This window comes from Alosa pseudoharengus, unplaced genomic scaffold, assembly GCF_046254945.1.
Source record: "Alosa pseudoharengus isolate Yale_2024_CS ecotype anadromous, Long Island Sound unplaced genomic scaffold, YU_APseudo_1.1 YU_APseudo_1.1_scf_12, whole genome shotgun sequence".
Taxonomy (NCBI): domain Eukaryota; kingdom Metazoa; phylum Chordata; class Actinopteri; order Clupeiformes; family Clupeidae; genus Alosa; species Alosa pseudoharengus.
Window position 1 is genome coordinate 14343298 of NW_027468587.1, and position 24401 is coordinate 14367698.

The 24401-nt window shown below is 43.6% G+C and overlaps 1 protein-coding gene across 1 annotated transcript in view; it reads right to left on the bottom strand.

The window, feature by feature from the left end:
* Positions 1 to 3303: 3303 nt before the first annotated feature.
* The window catches only part of me1 (malic enzyme 1, NADP(+)-dependent, cytosolic), a 113794-nt gene continuing 92696 nt past the window's right edge, over positions 3304 to 24401 (bottom strand). The window contains exons 7-14 of the mRNA XM_076279655.1: positions 17643 to 17822; positions 16266 to 16363; positions 15189 to 15302; positions 13980 to 14085; positions 13221 to 13363; positions 12712 to 12885; positions 4755 to 4853; positions 3304 to 3682 (exon numbers count right to left, since the gene is read on the bottom strand). Coding sequence (XP_076135770.1) covers positions 3515 to 3682; positions 4755 to 4853; positions 12712 to 12885; positions 13221 to 13363; positions 13980 to 14085; positions 15189 to 15302; positions 16266 to 16363; positions 17643 to 17822 — 1082 coding nt within the window. The 3' untranslated portion in view covers positions 3304 to 3514. The remainder of the gene's footprint in view (positions 3683 to 4754; positions 4854 to 12711; positions 12886 to 13220; positions 13364 to 13979; positions 14086 to 15188; positions 15303 to 16265; positions 16364 to 17642; positions 17823 to 24401) is intronic.

Here is a 24401-nt window from a genome sequence, read left to right on the forward strand (position 1 = left end):
GTGTGTGTGTGTGTGTGTGTGTGTGTGACTGTGAGTGTGTGACTGTGTGTGTGTGTGTGTGTGTGTGCGTGTGTGTGTGCCGTTTTTGTTTCTGGTTTCCTCAACACTGATGAAGCACCTCAGAGAAATGCACCTAAAATCATATATGTATAAACCGACACCTGAACAACTGAGAGCCAAACACCAGTTTCACTTATAAGGCAACAGCTCAACTGACCAAATAAACATGGTCAGACAGCTGCCGTGAGAAAAGATGAAACAGACTGAGAGAGGCTTTCTGGAGGAGAATGAAGAGATCAAGATGATTCCCTTTGATGCTAGGTGATTAGAGATGGAGGGAACAACCTCTTCATATCTCAGGAGCATGAGCAGAACATCTCTCACCAGGAAACAGTGATGTGCACTTAGGCAATGTGGAGGCTTTACTGGTTATGGCATGACAAAGCTGAGCGATTATTAAAAAAAAAGACAGAGAGAGAGAAAGAGAGAGAGAGAGAGAGAGAGAGAGCAAAATACAGCATAGTATTTTTTAAGAATCTAACAGACATGAGAAATCTGTAGGTCATGTGTGTTTATGTGTATTTTAGTTGTCTTCTGCGGGATACAAATGGGTCATTTTTCCTTTTAGACAAGAAAGTGAAGTGATAAAGTGATATTCCAGCTGCCATTGAAAACATGTAGCGTAGGTATGAAGTTCATTTTGGGTCAGTTTCATTCATATAGCGCCATAACATAGGAGCATGTCTCAAAGCACTTTACAGAGCCCAGCTTGACTTTGATCCTTGATCAAGATAACACAAGACTACCCTCCCCAATTTTTTCATGGTGATGTTTTTGCACGTGAAGGTTTGCATCTGCCACTACCCAACTGTGCGTTGTCGTTGTATCCTGCGTCCTGTTATGTAATGTTCAATAGGCTTGGTTGTTGATTGGCCGCTGTGGGAAGTACCTTACCTACAACACAATTGAACACCCCTCCTGTGTGTGTCTGAAATCATGGCTTCTGCTGAATGTTTCTTAGAACTGTTAAAAGTCAGTTGTTCCTTGCCACCTTTGCCTCCCCATTGCAACCATGCTTGCTCTGAGTCAGTTGTTCCTTGCCACCTTTGCCTCCCCATTGCAACCATGCTTGTTCTGAGAGGGCCTGAATGGTCTTTTAGACCATTTCTATTGTTCATGGCACTGTATACTGTAAATAAATGAATTTAAAACTGAATTCAGTGACATTTATAATGCACTCTGTAATAATGGCGGGAACAACTGATGGCAGTGTACTGGTGGCAACCTATACTCTGGCTTGCTTACTGTACTCACAGAATAATGTTACTGGGTTGGGTTGAAAAGCTGAGATCTGACGAAGGCTTCTTAATGCATCTGGTGCTCTTAATGGGGCATCTAGTGTTTCTGACTCGCCAAATGCATCGTTGGAATTGGATTGGAAAGAAGCATGTTTTCCCATTACTAGAAAAGAAAAAAGAAAAACAGTATACTGTCAAGTTGCCTTTCAATAAGGGAATTTAATGTAAGACCTCCACTCTTTGACTGAACCCTTTGTAGAAGCCTACTTACCATCAGCAGGATAGAACTAGAACTCAGACAATGAAAAGAAAAGTGGCATGGTCAAGGTGAGGTAATACTTGTATTGTGTTTTTGTTATCATGCTCCTAGGAATACCTTTTTTGTACACAAGCAGACTACAGGATTAAAGCAAGTCTATAGCATTAAATGCCTCTGGATGGACTCATGGCTAACTCCCTATGTAATCATGGCTCCTGCTGACAGTTTCTTTGAAGGTGTCCACCAGTGTCTCATGCTAGCTCTGAGGGGTGGTGGCCTTGAGTTTGCTAAAGCACTCTAAAACAATTTATATACAAGTCATTAAAATTTAATGAAATTAAATTCACCATCCCTGAATAATTTAAATACATCAATGAAGGTGCCTATACACTCCTCTGCTATGAACTGGATGAAGAAAAACCAAACAAGAGAGTGTAGGTGATGGAACTCCTCGGGAGGACTGGAGGAACATCTTCTGAGACCTCAACAATAAAATAAATGTGCCATTATATTTTATTTACTGTATGTTTAAAGAAACTCACTTTTTTAAGTGTAGCTGGATTCTCCATTATTCAGTATTTACTTGACAAGAAGCTGGTGAGTTGCTGAAGGACTGTTCTCTCTCTTTTTCTCTATATTCTAAGAGGGAGACACAATTAATGCAATGTGAGTGTGGTGTTGCTGTGAGATAATGTTCAATATTTCATTTACAGCATTGAACAATTCTGAACAGTTTAGACCAAATCAGAACGCCTTGAGGAAACAAACCAAAGAGATAATTTTAAATGAGCTGGAGGGGAACAGCATGATAAATACCAAAGCGTGAAATGGACAGAAGTCCTGCAGCTGATTTATCCTTTCAGACGTTCACAATTACACAAGTAAATTAAAATCCACACCTGTAAGCTTCAGTAAAAGCTTGTTTCAGTTAAATTAAATTACCTAGTGATGATGAACACTTCACTATGAATGCCCGAACAGTGTACCCTTCTGTGAGGAAAAGAAACAGGAAAATGATACCTTCTGTGGTTTCCATTGCATTCCATCCCAAGTGCAATTTCATAGTAGATTCAGCAAGGATATGCGGTACTTTTGCATTTGCTCGTTCAACCCTTTTTTAGAGTTGTAGAGGTGTGTGTGTGTGTGTGTTGGTTTCTTATCAGATGGCCAATAACAAACTGGCCAATGGAGCTCAGTCATCCAAGACAGGCATGGATTGATTACCCAAACAGCTCTTCGGCAAGAGCGTGAGCCAAGTGGGAATCCAGGCGCTTGAGTCGCGTGGGGAGAAGGCTGGGCAGGTTGAGTCTGGTGCTTTGAGGTGACCTGCTGGTGCATTAACTTGTCTTTCATAACTAAGACCACTGTGATCTCACTTCAGCCTGCGGAGAAATTTAATGTTTCAGGACACAGCTATGCAACCCTTCCAGTAATACTCAGTGTCTTTTATGTGCTGTGTGTGTGTGTGTGTGCTAAAGAGGAGAGAGTGAAGCAGAGAGAAAATGTGTGTATTTGTGTGTGTGTGTGTGTGTGTGTGTGTGTGTACGTTGGTATACAAATACTTTGATTTAGACATTTGATGTTAACTTTTAACTCTCTCTTCTAAATCTTTAATATTTTTCAACCATGTTGTTCAGACTGAATGTGTGAAAAGATTTAATAAGCTAATAACTCAATGAATTTATTTATCTGTGCTTTGTATGTGCTACTGCAGTACATTTTGAAGGACACACATTGACATTTCAGTGGTAATAAAAACACCTTTATTGAGTTAATTCCTCATTAACTGCTTTAGATTCCTTCGGGGTAGACAGGGGGGCAACACACACCAACGTACAAAGCATTAAGAACATGTAAAAACAGTGCTACGATCGATAAAGCTAATTCATCTTCCTCCTTCTCTTCCGCTTCCTCCTCTCCTTCTTTCCCAGTCGCCTGACCATGGTGACCATGTCCGTCACAACTTGCAGCTCTGGATGGTCATGGCGTCCTCTGGCCAGCGGTACGAGTCGACGGCGAACTCGTCGTAATCAGTGCTGTAGATGAGCGAGCGCACGAGGGCCTCCTTATCTTCAGGCTCAGGGCGCAGTGTGGCCATCTTGTGCTTGTATGCGTACTCTACTACCTGTGTATGCAAACAAAGGAAACACAGGGGACGACCACAAACACACACACACACACACACACACACAAAAAAAAAGGATATGAGTATGTATGCAACATGGCACATGGTAAACATGGCAACATACTGGCAATTTAAGCTGACACTTTAATGAAATGTAAATAAATACTCTTGAATAACTAAAAATCATGCAATCTATACCTCCAATAACGCAATACAAATCTTTTGATGGGAGGTTTTCTATGAGGAGCCCTATGGCTTTCTTGTGCTAAGAGAATTAAGCTTTTGAGAATGAGTTCTTTTGTTAAGGCTCTTATTAGGAGATTTACCATCTACTCTGATTTAAAAAACTCAGGATTTCACTAATCCACAGACTTGAGATAACCCCCCAGATTTAGCCATTCAGAAGCAAAACACTATAACTGATTGTGTCTCTGTAGGGGAATGTCTGATCGCACTGTGCTCCTTGACAACAGGTAGGCAAGCTAAATAGCTTCTCAAGTGCTCTCTCTCTGACCAATAACTGTGACGCCAAACAGGTCAAATCAGCTGCAAACGTGTCAACAATGCGGTTGGTGCACAACAGTCAACAGAAACTTGGGCACTGTAAAGTGCCTTGGGACTATATATTTCAATCGCTATTTTTACATGAATACTGAACTGAATCGAGTTTAATATTGAATAACTTACTTATGCTTGTGCCTATTCACCATTGACCCTTTACCCTTGCTTTGGCAGGAGGGAGTACAAATATTTTGGATACCGAAAGGTTTGACTGGGATCTGTTTCTTTGTAAACTCCCTCTAAACCTCTAACCTTTGTTATGAGCTATGAGCATTACTCTAACCAAAACATTTGAGGAACTCTGTTCTTCTTCAGTTTTCATCAGCAGAGTTAGCCTGGGGCATCTCTTTCAAAAGAGTAGTCTTTGTGAGGAAAGCATCTTTTTCAGAGGCCTCAAATGAGTATCCTCAGTCGGCTCAAAAGCTCAAGTTGCCTCCGCAGGGACTGAAAAGCACACTTTTGGCATTTGGGTGGCAAAGGCAAGACAAGGGAAAGTCACAAGTCAAGTCACCTTGACGGCAATCTTCAAGGACACATCCTGGATGGTAGTGAGGGGAGGATAGAGTCTTCCCTCGGCGAGGTCTTTTTCTGTCACCAGGTCAGCGATGGTCTGCAAGAGGAAACAGACTACAAATCACATAATGCTACACCAGCATGTACAAAATACTGGTGCAGAGGTACACACGTGCGTGCACACACGCGCACACACACTCAGATGAAAAAAAAACATTAATCTCCTTCACTCCTAACCCCTCATGCATTCATACACACAAAGAGGAGTGTGCCTCAGTGAGCAAGCTTTTCTGAAGAGAACTGATATTGCTCAAGAACATTTTCAATGCCTTGCTACCTTCCTGGATCTGAGCTTAAAAACTCATCTTACTTCGGAGCTCCCAGGCTTTAGACCACAGCCTCACGTCTCGTCCCACCCTCTTTCATCTCCAAACCCTCAGATTCTGTCTTCTGTCTCAATATTATTACACACCCAACTGAAGATGCTTATCAGGGCTTTGTGTTCCTCTGTCAAGAAAGGTCATCAGTCTGTGTGTCATAAACACATTACACAAAGCCCTGACCGCTGTGAGTCTGTCTTGTGCTTGACAGAAATACCTCCGCACTAACACCCAGATACACACAATCAGAATCACATGCATCCCACACAACTACATGTAGTCCCACATGACAGCATGATCTCCCCTGCAGAAGAGAGATGCAGTCACTTATTATTCCTCTCAGATCAACAGAGATTATCCAACATACACCATCTACCACCGCCCACCTCTCCTGTGACTCCCCACCAGCACATGAATATTTATCCAAGCGTATATCAGTTACTTGACATTCAGATCATCTTACAGATTACACTTAGTGAGACTGTGGCATTTCGACTTGCATTAACTCAGTTGGTGGCTGCTTTTTCATCGAAGAGTCTAACAAGCAACGGAAAGACAATCAAGCTTCAGTAAAGTCGGAGACATTCACCGTTAACCCCCAGTACAGTATGCATTTAGATGAGATATGCTGAGTCACTGTCATCAGGGAAATATAAATAGATTGTTATTAAAGAATGTGATACTGTTTACCTTAACATGTATTTAAAACCCTCTGTGCCACACAGTGGAAATTACATGGTGTTTTTCAATTATAGGATGACCCAGGTGTTTATGAGAGAGAGCGGGGCTGGTCATGAATGGTGTCATGAACTGTTTGCGTTGTGTGGTACAGTGTGTCCATCCATCAGAGTGAGCGTGTGTCTGTGTGTGTGCGTCATATGTTTGCTCAAACTGAGGCTATAGGTTTGTTTAAACACAGCGTGATTAGGGGGTGAGAAGTGCATGTGATAATACTGAACAGGTCAAACTGAGAAGACCCTGTACACATACACTTACGTCTGTCTGTCTGTCTGTGTGTGTGTGTGTGTGTGTGTGTGCTTGTGCTTGTGTATTGTTTTTGTCAGTGTGTATGTTTATGGGAGGGGAGTGTATGTATAATGCATATACATGCTGCTTTTTTATCATAGAAACAGATCAATATCTCTGTCCCTGGTGACCCAGCTGGTGCATGTGGTCAGGCCAGCATCTAAATGGCTAATGTCATCATCTGACGTGCATCCAAGCCATTAGTGCAGAGCAGAGATGGTTAAGGGTCTTCAGTGGTTTTTCAAGGCCCATCCAGCACTGTAGTCCGGTGGACAGCCCATAGAGCCCCATTGTGGACCCGTAAATGTTGAGTATACCAAAGTTTTATGATGGAAATATATAGTATGGGTTCCCAGCATGCAGAAACTGTCGGATGCTAATTTGCATATGTTGGGCAATTTGTGTAATTGAGCTAATTAGCATAAATTAGCATAATAGCCTATATTGATCATATTATAAGAGCTGCTTGGCCAAAATGGACAATGTTAGTATGTTTTTAGGGGTTACTGGAGATGCTGAGTCCATATCTGACATTTTCAAGATTCAAAATCACTATTTAAACTTGGTTTGGTCACATTTTACTCTCATTAAGCTGATTTTGAGTTTTTTGGTACAATTTAGACAGATTTTTGGAGGATAGGGCTGTATCGATACACAGTAGGGCTGTAACGATACACCAACCTAACAATTCGATTCGTATCACGATTTTTGACCCACGATTTGATACAAACCTCGATTTTTCTTTTTTTGGAGGGGGGGGGGGCTAGACATTTCAGTAGCCTACCTTAGAGTACCAGAGGATTACAATGTAATATATCTGTATTATTTTATATCCTGATATAAAAAGAGAGAATACTGAATGTCTGATATTCATGACAGCACACTTTATGCAGATTAGCCTATAGCTTAGGCCTACTATTTCTATTACAACTCTACCACATTCAGCTGTCTGGTTGAAGCCTGGAAATATTGTAAACAAAGTAGCATAGTTGTCTAGCTTATCCTAGTCTACTGATTGGACTGTTCAGTTTCCTCATGTGTGTTTAAGGTAATACTGTTCTCCTTGGGACAAGCCTTTTTGGGAAACATTGGTATTGAAATGATCATTCAGTTCTCCCAGAATCCCCAGCGCGAAACATCGTGGGAATCTCAAGCACAGTCCAGCACGCTGGCGTTGCACAGCTCCCCCAACAAGCCATTGCCATCCTCGGCGCGGGCGTTCCCACATTCAGTCCACTGCCACACAGCAGGTGGGGTGCACACACCGCAAGAGCCCTACTCACCCTGGGGAACCACAACCACCAGCGGCCCAATGCGGGGCGTGCTAGCAGTCATCTGGTCTGTCGCCTCTCGTCCCCAGCTCCCTTCAGAGAACGCCCTCAGGTGCACTTTCGCAGTGTGCACCACCGCAACGTTCCTCCAACACCTGGCGGGGCCTCCACTGCCACAGACTCCCCGGCGCTGAGCACCGTAACTGGCACTGCACCTCCGATGCTCCACTCCGTCGTCTCGCCAGTCGGGGCAGCAGACTCCAGTTCCATCGCAGCCGGACCACGCTGCGCAATCAGGCTACAGCTACCGACGTTGGCGTCCCTCCTCTGCTGCCTTGTCGCAGAGCTGTCCTCCGCTGTTTCGGCCACTCCACACCGCCACGATCGGCCTAGAAGGCCTAGACCTTCTCTCTGGCTCGTGCCATCGGATTTCACACAACAAACTTTTTTCCCCCTTATTTTTCTAAAGAGCACCGGCGAACAGGCCGACTCGAACAGGCTCCGCCAACCGTCCATCCTCAAGGCACCACCTCCTTGCCGCTCCACCTCTGCTCTGCTCCGCAGCCAGGGCCACCGCCAACTCCAGCCTAAAGCTGTCCGGCAGGGGCAGGGGCTCAAGGTCTTCTCTCGGTGAAGTCAGCGTCCAGGCCAGCGTCACTACCTTATTTTCCACGGCTGCTTCCTCAGACCGCTCTCCCAGTCGCGTGAAGTCCTTCTCCGCCGTGGCCACTGCATCAAAACCCTCATCAGGCAAGCATTTCTCCCGTAGCTAGGCCCAGGCGATGGCTGGTCTCCTCCTGCGGCTTCTACTGAAGGCCTCTGTAAGCTTTTTAGTAGAAATGCACCGATATGGAATTTTAGGGCCGATAACGATAACCGATATTTATTGGTTTGTTGTGGCCGATACCGATACGATAACCAATAATATTACTCTTGAAAAAAAGTTGTGAAAAGTAATTTGGGGAAAGCATTTAATAAGCATAATTTTATTGCAGTAATTTTACCTACCACCAAATGATGGACAGAACTCATAATAGTCCTCAATAGTACGGCAGTCAACAACATAACAGTAGCCTAGCCCTACAGTATGTGTGGCTCCTTTAAGTGAACCTGACGTCAGTGAATTGCGAGTGAGTGGCAGTGGAGTTTGAATCGTTTTCATTTAGGACTAAACGCTCATAAACGGCTCAGCTTGAAATAAGCTACAGTATAGCGACCAAATCAGAGTTTGTGAGGGAAACTTAGGTTTAGTTTCAACTGCGGGTAACTGAATAAAGCTGCAACTCCTCAGACTGTATCTTATGTCCGTCTACTCTGTTGCGCACAACCTGCTGCAGCAGAAATGAAAAGCGTTAGCCCCGAAAGTTTTAATAACTTATTATGATGACCTGTCTGGAACTGAAGCACGAATGGTTAGCATATTTCTAGGTAATAATACAAAACCCAAGCTTAAGTAATGCAAATATAATACTAAAACACAACTTAGAACTAGGCCTACTTATGTACTCGTCCCACTAACGAGTTTGTTTATTTGTTTCCCCGACCAGCGCGGTAAAGTGCAAACACACCAGCACAAGACGGCTCTAGATAGGGCTGAGCTCCGCTCTGTTAAGGTTAAATGGCGGATCATTCACGAGAGGATTTTGAGATGCACAGATTCCCAAATGAACGCATATCCACAGATTTTGTTAGAGTGGTGAAATACATTCACACCGCTGACATTATATTGAGGAAAAAGTATAGACAACCAAGCTCAAGTAGGCTAGCTCAGTGTAGCCAGACGGACCTTACGTAGGCCTAAATTAGGACTTTAAAAAATATCGGCGCAAATTATCGGCCAGAATTCTGTTATCGGACCGATAATAATATTTTCATTTTTTCACTTATCGGCTAATAATATATCGGCCGCCAATATATCGTGCATCCCTACTTTTTAGTACCCCTTACAAGGGTTCTCTTCGGATCCTTTTGCTTGGGCCTCCACCTAGCGGTGAGCATGGACGGATTATGAACTTTTGGGCCCCTGGGCCCAGATGTATTAAGGGCCCCCCATTAATTGTTGCATATGTGGAAGGGGGGTTTGGAGGTCCTTCCTCAGAAATGTTTCAATTTGTTTGATGTGATTTCCTGTATTCTGGTGCATTTTGGGGATGGCCAGTACTAAATTCAATCAGATTCATACCCTACATCCTGATTTGTTGATATTGAGGCAATGATTTCATGCAAAGGCTTGGGCTTCAGGGTCCCCTGACCCCTTGGGCCCCTGGGCCGGTCCCGGTAGGCCTGTGCAGTAATTCATCCCTGGCGGTGAGGTCTCCCACTCCCGGCTCCTCCAGCACTGAAGACACTGTCTCCTACAGAACACAACTTGCTCCTCCATGGAAAACGTTCCCATCTACAGGTGCTGCTTTGGAAAGCAGCAGACCGTCTTGATCCACCGGCTGTGGATATAACCGCGTTTGGAGGGAGTTAGAAGACAGGTATGAAGAAAGGAGAGGAACTTGCCCACCCTTAATTTAAGTCCTGTTGCTCCTCCTGATTTGTTATATGTTATCAGCTGTAACTGCAAAGCTGGGTTAAAACTGTGTATACATGTATCTGGAAAGTGCAGCTGCAGGCCTGGCCTGTACTAATTATTGTTTCTGCAAAGGCAGTGATGTTACATGTGGCAATATATTTACACAGCAAAAACAGCAGAAGGACAGGGAAGTAAGACTGAAGAAGACTGAAGAAGATGGCGACAGGACAACGGATGAGGACAGGGAGGAGTAGTAGAGGCTAGTTCTTCCCTTTGTTACTCAATTGTGAGTCACAGCAGAGGGCCAGTGAATAGCTATTTCCAAAATGATTGTGGAATTCAGAAATAACTTGAGGATCCAAATTATTCCTAAACACTGAACATTTTTATTCTCCAAAAATCCGTCTAAATCGCCCCCAAAAACTCAGCAAAATCAGCTTAATGAGAGTAAAAACGTGACCAAACCAAGTTTAAATAGTGATTTTAAATCTTGAAAATGTCAGATATGGACTCAGCTAGGGATGTAACGGTATGAAAATTTAACCTCACGGTTATAGTGACCAAAATTATCACGGTTTTCGGTATTATCACGGTATTTTTAAAAGTGTGTTCAATATGTTCAGAAAGCACTGATAGGCCTACACAAGCTGAAATAGTTTCAAAAAGTGTCCCGTTCAGTTTTTCATGTTTAATTGGCTATGTGCTTATCGCTTAACTTACCCTACCATGACTTGGAGGTTGCTATTACTGTTATTTGGATCCAATGAGTGAGACCAGGCTTGGAATTTCACCATTCTGGGGGCAAGGCCACTTGGCCTTCAGTTGGGCATATTTGGTGGAGGGCACAAAGGCCACATAGGCTATAAAAAATATCAAAGTTGTATAGCCTATTCACTGCAGTAGACCTGCATCACTGTATGAAACATTACAAAAACATGAAACATGACATATTATATAGAACTGCAAATCATCTGAACATCTAATATTTACAGATATCTAGGCTATATTTAACATTTATTTTATATTTGGCCTGTTATGAAATCATGTATTGAACAATTTAAGCACAGTTCAGCTTTAAGAAACTCAAATAGCCCAGATGCATGCTTAGCATTTTGTGATCGATCTACTTTCACAAACTCTTAGTCAGCTGTCCTCTGATTTACCGATATATAGGCGATATTTGTAACATTTATTTTGTATTTGGCCCCTTATGAAATCATGTGGAACAATTTAAACACATTGTAAAACTTAAAGCCCAAATTTGGAGACATCCATGCATGTCGAAATGTAGGCCTACTGCCAATTCAAAAGTAGATTACTCTAGAACGGCTAACTGTACAGGGGACTGCTTTACACCTTTATGTTCGGTAAGGTCTGCTGTTTATTGTGATATATGGTTTGTCGTGTGTTAAACGAAAGGTTCGTGAAGTATTGCACCGAGAGGAATGGGTAGGGAGATGGACTAAAACATTCAGTAGAATTTATGATTAAATTTAATTATATTATTTACGTTTCTCGCGAACCGTTCACCACAGCAATTCGCGGCTAACATCGTTTAAAAGCTGAGAAAAAGCTCTTTCATGTGATACTTGTAATGTCTGTGTGATGAGTAGGCTACTTCGCGAGTAGTTCAACTGAGAAGAATAGGTGAATTTAGACGCACTTTCTTTCTTGCGCTGTCACTTTCTCCACTGCGTAAAATAAATTAATTTGCGCTGTGAATGCTAAGATTATTTTGACAGGCCATAGGCTAAATAAAATTTGCTATAGTAGGATGCAAAGCAGAATATTGAAAGAAGGGCACCAAGGGCACCGTGGCCTGTAAACCTCTGATTTTCAAAGGGACATCACGGCCAACGCAAGGGGCAAAAACGTGGCCGCCGTGAAATTCCTACCCTGAGTGAGACCAAAGTAAGTGTTCGAAATAAAACTTTAGGCTACTGTGTTCTTCTGATAACGTGAGTGGAATGGATTTAATGTGCACGCGAACATAAAAAGACGCAGAGTGCAAATGATACAGTGCAAGTTTTGCGGTGAAAACTTGTGTTCCGCCTTTTAAAATCAGTTGTAGCCTAATCCAATTCGCAGTTAAAAACATCAATTAGACAACAGAATCAGTAGGGTACCAATTTTGCTTCATTGTACCAGGCCTACTGTATGTCAAAAGCAGGCTCGGATGAAGCTGGGAAGGATTAAACACACGGTTTCAACACCGTGATAATCAACCGTGATAATTATGATATTTCAAAAGAAAACGGTAATTGTTATCGTCAACATTTTTATCACGGTTTATCATTATACCGGTAATCGTTACATCCCTAGACTCAGCATCTCCAGTAACCCCTAAAAACATACTAACATTGTCCATTTTGGCCAAGCAGCTCTTATAATATGATCAATATAGGCTATTATGCTAATTTATGCTAATTAGCTCAATTACACAAATTGCCCAACATATGCAAATTAGCATCCGGCAGTTTCTGCATGCTGGGAACCCATACTATATATTTCCATCATAAAACTTTGGTGTACTGAACATTTCCGGGTTCACCTTTCTGGACTACTGACTACTATTAACATTTGAAAAGCCAAGCCATCAACTAACAACTGTGGCCAGGCATTGCTCCTGAAGCCCTTTCTAACAGAGATATTTGAACATCTCCACCAACCACATTTACTTTGTCCAAAATACTCCGGAATACACTAGCTTTCACTAAGTGACGTGTGTGTAGAAATGGATTGGGATGGAGAGCACGTTACCTCGGCAGTGGTGAGGAAGATGTCGTCCGTGATGTTTCGGACGGCACAGGCTGTGACTCCCAAAGCCACGCCAGGAAACACGTAGGAGTTGTTGCCCTGGCCGGGGTAGAACTTGCGGCCGTCGGGAAGGGTCACGGGGTCAAACGGGCTTCCGCTGGCGAAGATGCCTCGGCCCTGAAGGGGACGCGAGGAAAATGGAGGGAAATGATGTTGAGAAACATTTGATGAACGCAAATAAACACAGTCACAGACACACACACACACTTACACATATGCATGACCACACACAAGATGCCTCGGCCCTGAGGGGACGCGAGGAAAATGGAGGAACGCATATAAACACAGTCACAGACACACACACACACACACACCTACACACATGCATGACCACACACAAGATGCCTCGGCCCTGAAGGGGACGCGAGGAAAATGGAGGGAAATGATGTTGAGAAACAGTTGATGAACGCAAATAAACACAGTCACAGACACACACACACCTACACACACACCTCTGTGATGGTGTAACACTGCTCAGCAGTGCACTCTGCTTTACTGGTGGGGTTGCTGAGAGCAAATATGATTGGTTGCTCGTTAAAAGACGCCATGTCCCTGATTATCTGCTCTGTGAAAGCACCAGCAATGGCTGCCACACCTGCAACACAGCAAGTCAATTCACAATTACAAATACACACACACACACAGCTGTGTGCACAGTTGTGGGGCAGCTGTGGCCTACTGGTTAGGGCTTCGGGCTTGTAACTGAAGGGTTGCCGGTTCGATCCCCGACCAGTAGGAAAAATGTGGGCAGGGGAAGTGGTTGAGCACTGCTCACATCCCATGCCCACATCCACGGCTGAAGCGCCCTTGAGCAAGGCACCTAACTCCTCACTGCTCCCCGAGCGCCGCTGTAGCAGGCAGCTCACTTCATCGGGATTGGTGTGTGCTTCACTTCACTGTGTGTTCACTGTGTGCTAAGTGTGTTTCACGGATTGGGATAAATGCAGAGACCAAATTTCCCTCACGGGATCAATAGAGTATATCTCTCTCTCTCTCTCTCTCTCTCTCTCATAAAGGAGACCCCCAGAGCAATTCTCCACACATCAAAGAGAGGTCACATAGTAGAAGTATGCTCTACAATCAACAGAGTGTATGTTGGCTGACATGGTTGAAAGTGGTGTAAATGACACCTAGAGATGTTTGTTTCTAAGGACACAGAGGCATTTGGTACAAGCTGTTGTCCTATTAAGTTGGAGCTGTATGGAGAGTACCTATAATAGCTGTGGGCTTGAGCTGCTTCACCACATCCTCCAGGTGCTTCATCTGAGGATGCTCATGGGCAAACCGCTCCTTCTCATGGGTCAGGTGGTCGCGGCCCTGAGAGAGAGAGAGAGAGAGAGAAAGAGAGAGAGAGAGAGGGAAGGAGAGTGGAAAAACACGGTAAAAAGTCAGCCTGGCTAAAGGGCAAGGTTAAGCAGTCTAACGCACATAACGATGCACATCATCAAGTGAAGTGCTGCACTCTCTGGCTTATATGTCTGTCAGATGCCACCTCTGAAAGGCAAATCTCACACTTTTATGTTCTGCCTCATGCTATTGAGAAAAAGAAATCCATTGACACAATGCACCTCACTCCAAAACCACTCCTGTTTTGGTTAGTCTTTGTCAATCTCACGCAAAGCCAGCCTTGAAAGCTGACCACCCTGGATGAGACCACTATGTGCAAAGACCATTTTCCTCTTCACAAGGTTTCCTTCCTGCAGCCAGAACTATCACATACCGTTTTTGTAAGGAAGATGCATATCCCGAATCCTCAATCAAACCAAAAGATATTGAATTATTTTTAAAATAATCTATTTAGTTTAAGGGTTTAGATCTTAATTTCATATTTTTGTTTTTAACGAAAATTCCTGTAATTTTAATGACAGGTTTTGACACATTTCAGGTTTAACTATTGCAAAACCTGTGTGTCTCTCTCACTCCTCTCTAGGCACATTACCCTGAAAAGCCTTCCCAAGAAAGGACGCTGATGAAGCAGTGGCCAGTGGCTGGAGGGCGCTAGAGATCAAAGGTGTGGTTGGATGGTGGGTTCTCCAAAACACAGAGGAAGAACGCTTCCTTCCAGGAACAGCTACAGTTGTCTGGGGTTCTGCTGCACATAGGAAACTGTACCCACAGAGTTGTTTGGAATACTAACGACCACATCTATACACTCAATACAATAGACCCACCCATATAATCTGTAGTGGAGGTTTAACAGACAACTAACCAAGCTTCCCCATAAGCCTGACTAATGAACAGCTCTAATGTCTTCACTGGTACCATGACATGCTGTGCCTGTTTCATCTAGTGTGTTTTCTGCACTCGACAGGGCCAATTATCACAGGTGGTCAAGCGTGGAGAACAACCTCTGCCACAGCTATGTGACTTCCTCAGTGCACGGCGGAACAGCCCACGGGAGATCTCGAGGAGAGGGTTACCTTGACGATGAGGCCCTTGGAGTCGACCATCCAAATCTTTCTCAGGCACTCGTCCAGTGGAAGTCCTTCCTTCGCCATCGCCATGGCGATCAGGTCAGCTATGCCCATGGCAGCCTGGGAAACAAGCAGGAAAAGAGATGAAGGGAAACAGCGGATGGTGCTGAGGGTGGGGCTATGTTTTTACCCTCTATTGTTTGCTTTATAATCACACGGGTCACAAGTTGCTCTGCACATCTTCTCAACAGTAGATACCCTTTGACCTGAACGGCTGTCGACCTGAATCATTGTTGACTTGAACTTCTGTCAACCTTAACAGATACTGACCTAAAAAGCCCTCTGACCGCATTGCAAATAATTATTAATATAAATTAATATAAACCTGGTGTGCAGATTTGGTTTATTACTAAAACGGAAACAAGAAACATCTGCCGTTGCTGCAGAAAGTTATGACCTATTTTGTTCAGTTAATTTCTGATTTGCAGAGAACAAAGAAGGTGCAAAAGTCATACAAAGTAAGACAGTGTGAGAACTGAAATTAACTACTAGTTGTCAATTGTCAACATTCTCCCTAATATAAGTCAGAGTATCGTCAAAATGCATATCACACCGTTATTTTACGGTAAAAATAAACAATATTGAGTTGCTTAAATCTTCATCCATCCGTGCCTCTCTACATGGTCATCCACCATTTGACTGGCTTCGTCTAGCGGTGTGGTCAATGTTCGGGCCCTACTCTGGTACAAACAATTATTTGCTAATTTCGGCATAATTGCCATGTTTAATGATGACCTGGCGTTTAAGGCAGATTAAGATGCCCATTCTGGCCTCTATAAAACAGCTCTGATGGCACAAGGAAAATGGGAACAATGGTTGGTGGTTAGTTCACCAGCAATTACAGTCAATAAACTAGATGTGTTACAAGTAGGAGCTAGCCAATTGAATGATGCAACACTGGGCTACCGTATGTAGTGTTATATACATTACAAAATATCCATATAATACATACAGCATATTATATTCTGTATATCATATTTACATTTTTAAAATTTTTAGATTAATTGAGGTCAACAGACTTACCTCCCCCGCTCCCTGGAAGACAATGGTATGGTCTGTCATTTTGCTCTTAGTGATGCGGAGGGCAGCGAGGAGCCCGGCCACTGCCACCGCAGCTGTGCCTAGGGGGGACAAAAGAATAACACACATAATATGTATTATGCTCTCAGTGCCCACCAATAAGGCTCTGTGACTAAGGACATCTGTACACACAGATCCTACACCATATCTGGAGAAATACACTCATACTATACAGAGCACACACTGAATCAAGAATACACATTCACAAAATGCACATGTATCTCACTGCATTGTGTTGCTGTATTGTGATGATCTCATGGCCTTGAGGCCAGAGACTTTCCCTCGGTAAATAACCTCGGTCTTAGGTTTCCATTATGTTGTAAATATCAGGGACATTTGCAAACAGAGAAAATCGATGCTAGAAACTAGTGATCAGTGCTTAGCAACGGTTGCCCTAGAGGATGTAAGAAAATAAATAAATAAATAAATCTATAACTAAAACATGTCATAAAACAATGTCCTTTTTGATATATCTGAGGGTGATTTTTCTTTACAAATACAAGTAATGTCTGCTACTAGCCAATCTAAACTGTCACTACCAAGCTGTTTTTGAATATCCCTGGTTTTATTGTTTTATTGTGGTCTGGGCCGCAGTCTAGCTTTGGAAACAGAACTGTCTGAAGTCTGAGGTTTGCCCCCAGATACCGGGGTTTCACCTCATGATGGAAATACACCATTTCCTTGTAGGTGTTTGAAAAAAGAGCTGATTGCAGCATGTTGGCATGGGTTTGCCTGCTGATGGCAAGTTTTTAAAAGACAGTGAGTGAGTGAGAGAAAGAGAGGAGAAATAAATGTGGTTAAAATTAAGACCCTTTCAATTTGAGGGCTACTGTAATTACAACTAAATCCTCTTGGAATGTTGTTTTCATTCGTCTCAGACGAGGAGCTGGTGGCAGACGTGTGGAACGAGCAAGCTGGCCGGTCGGGCTCTCATTTATCTAAATCAGCAGCAGAGCTAGGCCTATGCTATGTTCTGAGTCCAGAACACATGTGTCTGACGAGGAAGGGGTGTGTGTGTGTGTGTGTGTGTGTGTGTCTGTGGAGAAAGAGGTGTGTGTGTGTGCATGTGTGTGTCTGTGGAGGAAGAGGTGTGTGTGTGTGTGTGTGTGTGTGTGTGTGTGTGTGTGTGTGTGTGTGTATGTGTGTGTCTGTGGAGGAAGAGGTGTGTGTGTGTGTGTGTGTGTGTGTGTGTGTGTGTGCGCCTGTATGACAATGCAAGTCAAACTGTGTGTCCATGTACACACAGATATGTGGGGAGGCAGATATGTCTGTGTATGCAGTGTGTCTGTGCCTGTGTGTATACTGGTCTGAGCGTGGTACCTTGGATGTCATCGTTGAAAGTGCAGTATTTGTTGCGGTATTTGCTCAGCAGGCGGAAGGCGTTGGTATTGGCAAAGTCCTCAAACTGGATCAGGCAGTCCATGCCAAACCTGCCAATCAGAGAGAGAGAGAGAGAGGAATGACAGGGTAAGACTCCAACATGATACACAGATGGCAAGGCTACAGGTGGAAAGCATTCATAAGATTAACGGTGAAAGAAGAAAGAAAGAAGTGATAGAGAGAATAGTCTGGAAGAGAGGCCAGTTTTCTTTGGCTGTCATAGGCTCTCGGAGCAGCACACTGTTTGAATGTGGTTTCTGGTTACATCGTTCAGGCAAAACCTGTTTGATGAAGCCCCTCATAACATAATTTGATCACTGTTTTTGTCCAATGTTATGTAAGCATAATAAAAACATTCAAAAGAAATAAGACCTATGGGAATGCATTCTCTACCCATGTAGTCATTTTCTATCTGCTTTATGTAGATGAGTGAAAGCTTTTTAAAAGGTAAATTGAACACATCTGCATTTAGAATGTATGTGATTCAATATGTAAATGTGTGTGTGTGTGTGTGTGTGTGTGTGTATAGCTGTCTCTCTTAAATGGTATTGAAATTAAAGTCAATTAAAACAGTGGCTGTAGGGGAATAGCTCTGATGGGACAGACTCTGCGCTTAATGGAGTACAATGTCTGTTCCTGTTTGGTCTTTTATTTATTTATTTTTTAAATGAAGCAATGGGGGATCCATTAAGATAATGGTAAAGAAGCAGAATGATTAATGTACCCCTTCTTGGAGAGTGAGAGAGAGAGAGAGAGTATGTGTGTGTGTGTGTGTGTGTGTGTGTGTGTGTGTGTGTGTGTGTGTGTGTGTGTGTAAATATGTCTGTACAATAAACTGTGCCTAAATGTGTATGTTATGTGTGTATTGTATACATGTGAGTAAGAGTGTATGTGCATGTATACATGTGAGTCAGAGTGTATGTTTTTCTATGTGCAACATGTTTGAATATACACTTGGTATCAACAACACCTGGATTGCACATATGAGTGCACATACCAATGTGGCATAACACCATTCAACAGGCAAGGTAGGTGATATCATTTCTTTATGTTAATTTATATGAAAAGGGGCAATGATATGTGTATTAATACACTGCTATCATAATTGATCGCTCTCCACTGACTTTGCACTGTGTGAAGGTGTCTGCTTGGAAATTTTGACATCTAACGATGCCTAAAGACTGCTGTGGGGTATGATGTATTACCACCAATAAAATAAGCTAGAACAAGCTACAGAACAACATGAATAGTTCCCCTATGGGTAAAGCAGCTTTCAGTGATACTGACACCCCTTGGGTATTCTAGGACTAATCTGGGACCTGTGCCCCCTCTGCTACCCTGAAGAGGGCGCCATTTCGCTGCTATTCCCACTCTCCCTGTGTCCTGGACTGCACCGAGCATGAAGCACAGTAGTCTACAGGCTCGGAGGGTGAATCTACCAGTTCAGTGAGACTGTTTAGGAAACTCACGTTACTGGCCATTGACACTGCAAGTCTCAATGAACCCCTCACTAAATGGTGGCATGAAGAAGAGGATAGATCCACATCTTTAGTAAATACAGCAGCAGGATAGCAGAGGGGGCACAGGTCCCAGATCAGTCCTAGAATAACCAGGGGGCGTCAGTATCAGCTGTACTGACAGAGTAAAGTAGGTCTAATGTTGTTGAGATTTTATTTATAGCTTTGTAAAACTGGATTAGCTGTGATTTAATGTTTTGCTGCACTTATGGTGTGCACTAGAAATGCAGTAAATCTGTTTATTATTGATACTTTAAATGTGTTTATTCCAGGCAGATGGGCTTGTAAGTAGCCTGACATTGCCAGACTCAATTCTATTCAGAATTTGAGTCTGATGCTGTACCATTGGGATGTGATTATAGGGCGTATTTCAAATGATACAGGGGAAAAATGCCTCTGCACACAATTGGATAGGCCTAACCAATCAAAACAGCAAAATCTAAACATTTAGCTTCTCTAGTGGCAGCCTTTTTATTGTAAACAAAATCAACTGAAGCACACTCAGGTGACGTGAATGACTAGGCACTGTTGCCCATCTGTCCATCATTAAAGCCCGCCCAAACGATTTCATTGGCCCAAACACCTGGTTTGGTCATAGAGGCTTCTCAATAGACCAAGGTTGCTGTTCCAAAGTAGAATCCGAGAACGCTAGGGAGGCCTCTAACCTTATCTTCATAGAAGACTCGCAAAGAAGCATTCTATCAAGGAAGCATGCTCGACTTTGGGAAACAGCCCAGACCTTTTGTGGGCGGGTTAAAGGAGAAATCCGGTGTTAAATGGGTTTTAGATATGTTAAGTATGACCATAAGCTAGAGTTATGGATGAGGGGTGACCCTATCCAGACCCGAAGCATTCCGAACTTAGACAATTGTTACTGATCCTTCCATAGCACTAGCAACAGGGCATCTCTCACACTGCAAACATATCACTTTTTTAACCCATCTACATGGCTAACAAGAGCTCCACACTTCGTCGACCGTGTAATTAATTCTTAACATTTAAAACAAGACATTGGCAACATTGTATGTGTGCTGAAAGTTTATTTAGAAAGCAGTTTATAGACACAACCTGCAGTAACTTTTCCACTTGTTTTCTGGGCGACGCCATTTTGAATTTAAGACTCGATAAGTCTATTGACGACACACCCTCCTTTTTGAATGATCACACACAGTCCTCCTGTCAACAACATGAGATTCGTGTTCGTCGATAGACTTATCGAGTCTTAAATTCAAAATGGCATATGAGCAGTATGAGAGATGCCCTGTTGCTATGAAAGAATCGGTAAAAACTGGCTAAGTTCAGAATGCTTCAGGTCTGGATAGGTTCACCCCTCGTCCATGACTCTAACTTATGGTCATACTTAACATATCTAAAACCCATCCCCATCCCCTTTAAATTCGGGCTGGCTTCCAGGCTTGCTTGTAGGAACAGCTTATGTTTAATGTTATGTATGTATTATCTTTGAGAAAAGTAATCTCATCACACCAGTTTTCACATCCTGCTTCCCAGTGCATACTGGGTGCATATTAAAAAGGTCCTGGATTCTTTCAACCATTAACATGTGAATCCCTATCAAGAAAACTGTGGGTACACTCTCAATACATACTACCTACCTACAGTATATTGTAGTCATGTAATCATTTCACTTATGTTTGGTTTCTGTGTGTCAGTGCTGTTCTTATGCCGTTCATCTTGCCCATGGGAAAACAAATAAAGTCTGTACTGAGCTGGAGTGAAATGAAGTCTAATTCCCATCACTAACTAAAGGGGACCCCCGAGGCTTGAAGAAACTTAAAATAAATAAGCTAGGACAAAGTAATGGAGTCGGATCCCCCACAGAAGTAATCGTTCACATTACAGATCTATTACCCAGGACTGGTTAAGGGATTTAACCAAGAACATGCCATTAGCCTTAAGCATTAATCAGTTCCAAACAGCTCCAATTACTAAATAATAAAATGGGAGTTCAATTTTCAGCGCTGTTACTAGAATTAGATCAGGTTTACAATCAGAGCATTTTATGACAGACCTCCACGCTCTGGTTCCCATGCAAACACTGAATCAGTGTGAGCAAACGTGTTGAGCTGATGTTGTATGTCATTTACATCAGAGCAGAAAAACCTGGCAATGTTCTATAGATGCAATGTTCTAAGCAATGTTCTCTAGATGGTGGGTTACACAACACACAGAGAGCACAGCACACGCACACAGACAGGAACACTTAACACTCTGTAAAGCGCCATAAGACATGTGCTATGTTTTGGCGCTTTATAAGTTATATTAAATTGAAATTGAATAATGAATAATACAAGGCTTTTATGAGTACATTTTTGGAACATTGTCGTCAATCTTCAGGCCTGCAGGTGTGTAAAAGAATGTGTGTGTGTGTGTGTGCGTAGAAATGTATTTAGCAGATTAGCATGTTCGATTATATGGTTGTGGAATCAGACTGATGTGTCAGAGTGTGTGTGTGTGTGTGAGTGAGTGAGTGGAGGTATGTGTGTGTGTGCGTGTGTGTGTGCATGCGTGCATGTGTGTGTGTGTGTGTGTGTGTGTGTATATAAGCATAGGTGTGTATGTGTGGGCCCCTGTAGTGGGGATGCTGGTGGTAAGAGAAGTGAGAGCTTGATAAAAGCACAGGGGTCACACCAGCTCACACTCCTGCCAGGAGAGGAAATGAAGCACAGGCAAAACAAGGAGAGCCAGCAGCACCTTTAACCTGCTCCATACACACACACACACACACACACACACACACACACACACACACACACACACACACACTCACGCATGCACACACACACACACACACTCTCATGCACACTCTCACGCATACAAACAAAGTCTGTGTGTGTGTACATATAATTGATTGTCTCTGTGTGCATGTGTGTATTCCTGTGTGTGTGTGTCTGTATGCGTGTCTGAAAGTGTGCAGGTGTGTACAGTATGTCTGTGTGTGTGTTTCTCTTTCTCATTCATGGAATTCTTTCTTGACCGCCCCACTACTACTCTTTCTTCTGGTCTCTCTTTCACTGCATTTTTCATTCATCTTGCTCTTACTCTATTCTATACTTCTCCTCATTCATTCAAATTTCTTATCCTCCTTTTCTCTTTCCATCTTCTCTATTCTCTCTCTCTCTCTCTCTCATTCTGTTACTGTCTGGTTAGAGACTCCCCCTGCGTGCCTCACATGTGGAACAGACTCCTTCCCCATAGAACTGAGTACACTGATAGAAATCTGTGCAATAATATGCCTCACTCTGGACACAAGGGTCTGATGAATTACTCAATATTAAATCAAATATTGTAATAATTAAATCGAAGATTGTAATCTTACTGTATATTAAGACTAAACGAAACACACAGATTTCCCATGAGGCAACATACCAGACACTATCAACAACATACTGGTGGGTATTGCTCAATTGTTTGTGTATTGCTTGAGAAGTACCCAGATTTCCTATGGGGTGACAAGCATGGGTGGATTATGAACTTTCGGGCCCCTGGGCCCAGATGTATTAAGGGCCCCCCACATATTGTCGTATAAGTGTGGGGGGGGGGGATTTTTTTTATTTGTTTGATGTGATTTCCTGTATTCTGGTGCATTTTGGGGATGGCCAATACTAAATTAAATCAGATTCATAGCCTACATCCTGATTTGTTGATATTGAGGCAATGATTCCATGCAAAGGCTTGGGCTTCAGGGCCCCCTGACCCCTTGGGCCCCTGGGCCTGGGCCCGGTAGGCCCGTGCAGTAATCCATCCTTGGTGACAAGACCAGACCCCATGTGCTGCTCCATTTCTAGTGTATTGCTTGCACATCCCTCACTGAACCAACCTGCCTCTGCAACAGCAACCCCACCTCCCAGCCACACAACCGTAGCAGAGGCCTCATACCAGGTGGGAGGAGGAGATCAGGGAGGAAACTGTGAATATCAACGACCACTCGCTAGAACCACAGAACCCAACCACCCCTTTAACCCAACACCCAACAGAAAACATTCTGTAATGGAGCCTTGTCACTGTGGATGTCTGTGGAGCAATATAAGGGTGGAGGCTAGCGGAGAGATGATGTCTGTCTATGCTCTATGAGGGAGAAAGCGTTTCCTATGACAGGGCCAAGTGTGCAAAGTACTAAAACATCCCCAAACTACAGAGAGAAAGTGGAGAAAGTACGTGGCCAAGAAAACAACCATAAACATTTCAGCCGCAGAAAGGCCAATGAGTTGTCATCACCCCATCGCACTGCACCGCACCGCACCGCACCACACCACCACAGTGCCCCCTGGTGTTGGAAGGTGTGCATGACAGCAAGTTTACAGAGGTCAGGTTTAAAGTGAGAGTGGGGAGGACTAGGGAGGAAGTGCATTTTAAGGGCTCGGTGAAAAGAGAAGGAACTGTCAGGTGTGTGTGTGCGTGTACGTGTACGTGTGCGTGTGCGTGTGCGTGTGCGTGTGCGTGTGCGTGTGCGAGAGAGAGTCGGTCCATGAGACCTGACCCAAACAAAAGGTAATGTTCCCCGAAGCAGCAGCAGATTTTGATGGCCACAGAGGAAAAACTCCACATTTGTATTCCAAGGATATCATCTTGACAAGAGTCCAGGCGGGTCCCTCTTCCTCTCTGCTCACTGGACCAAACTGGAGCCCAGAACCTGGCTGTGTGAGCGCTGGTCCTGACCGTGGGCCCAGCCTGGCTTCTCGCTGCTAAATCAGTCCCACTCGCGATGACAGCTACGAGCTCCGAGGGTGACGGCTGCTACGGAAACGGATCAGTGTGCTGCTGCTCGGAGTTGGCAGAGGGACAGAACACCCAACACACGCCCACCTCCACACACACACACACACACACATGCGCGCACACACACACATGCACTGGTACACTGTAAAAAAGGAGTTTGTGGAGAATAAATGAATATATTTTTCTACTGCACTGCTGTCTACTGCCACCTTCTCCCCTCACACACCACCTTATCCAGTGGTGCACCTCCCTAGACGTGGGGTGGCCACCACAGTCTCTCACAAACACATACACGCACACACAAACACAGGGAAACACCCCTACCTTCACACGCACGCACACAGGCAAGCTTACACACACACACGCACACACACACACACACACACACACACACACACACACACACACACAGCTCCAGCAGACAGGTTTCTTTGGCACATCTCTT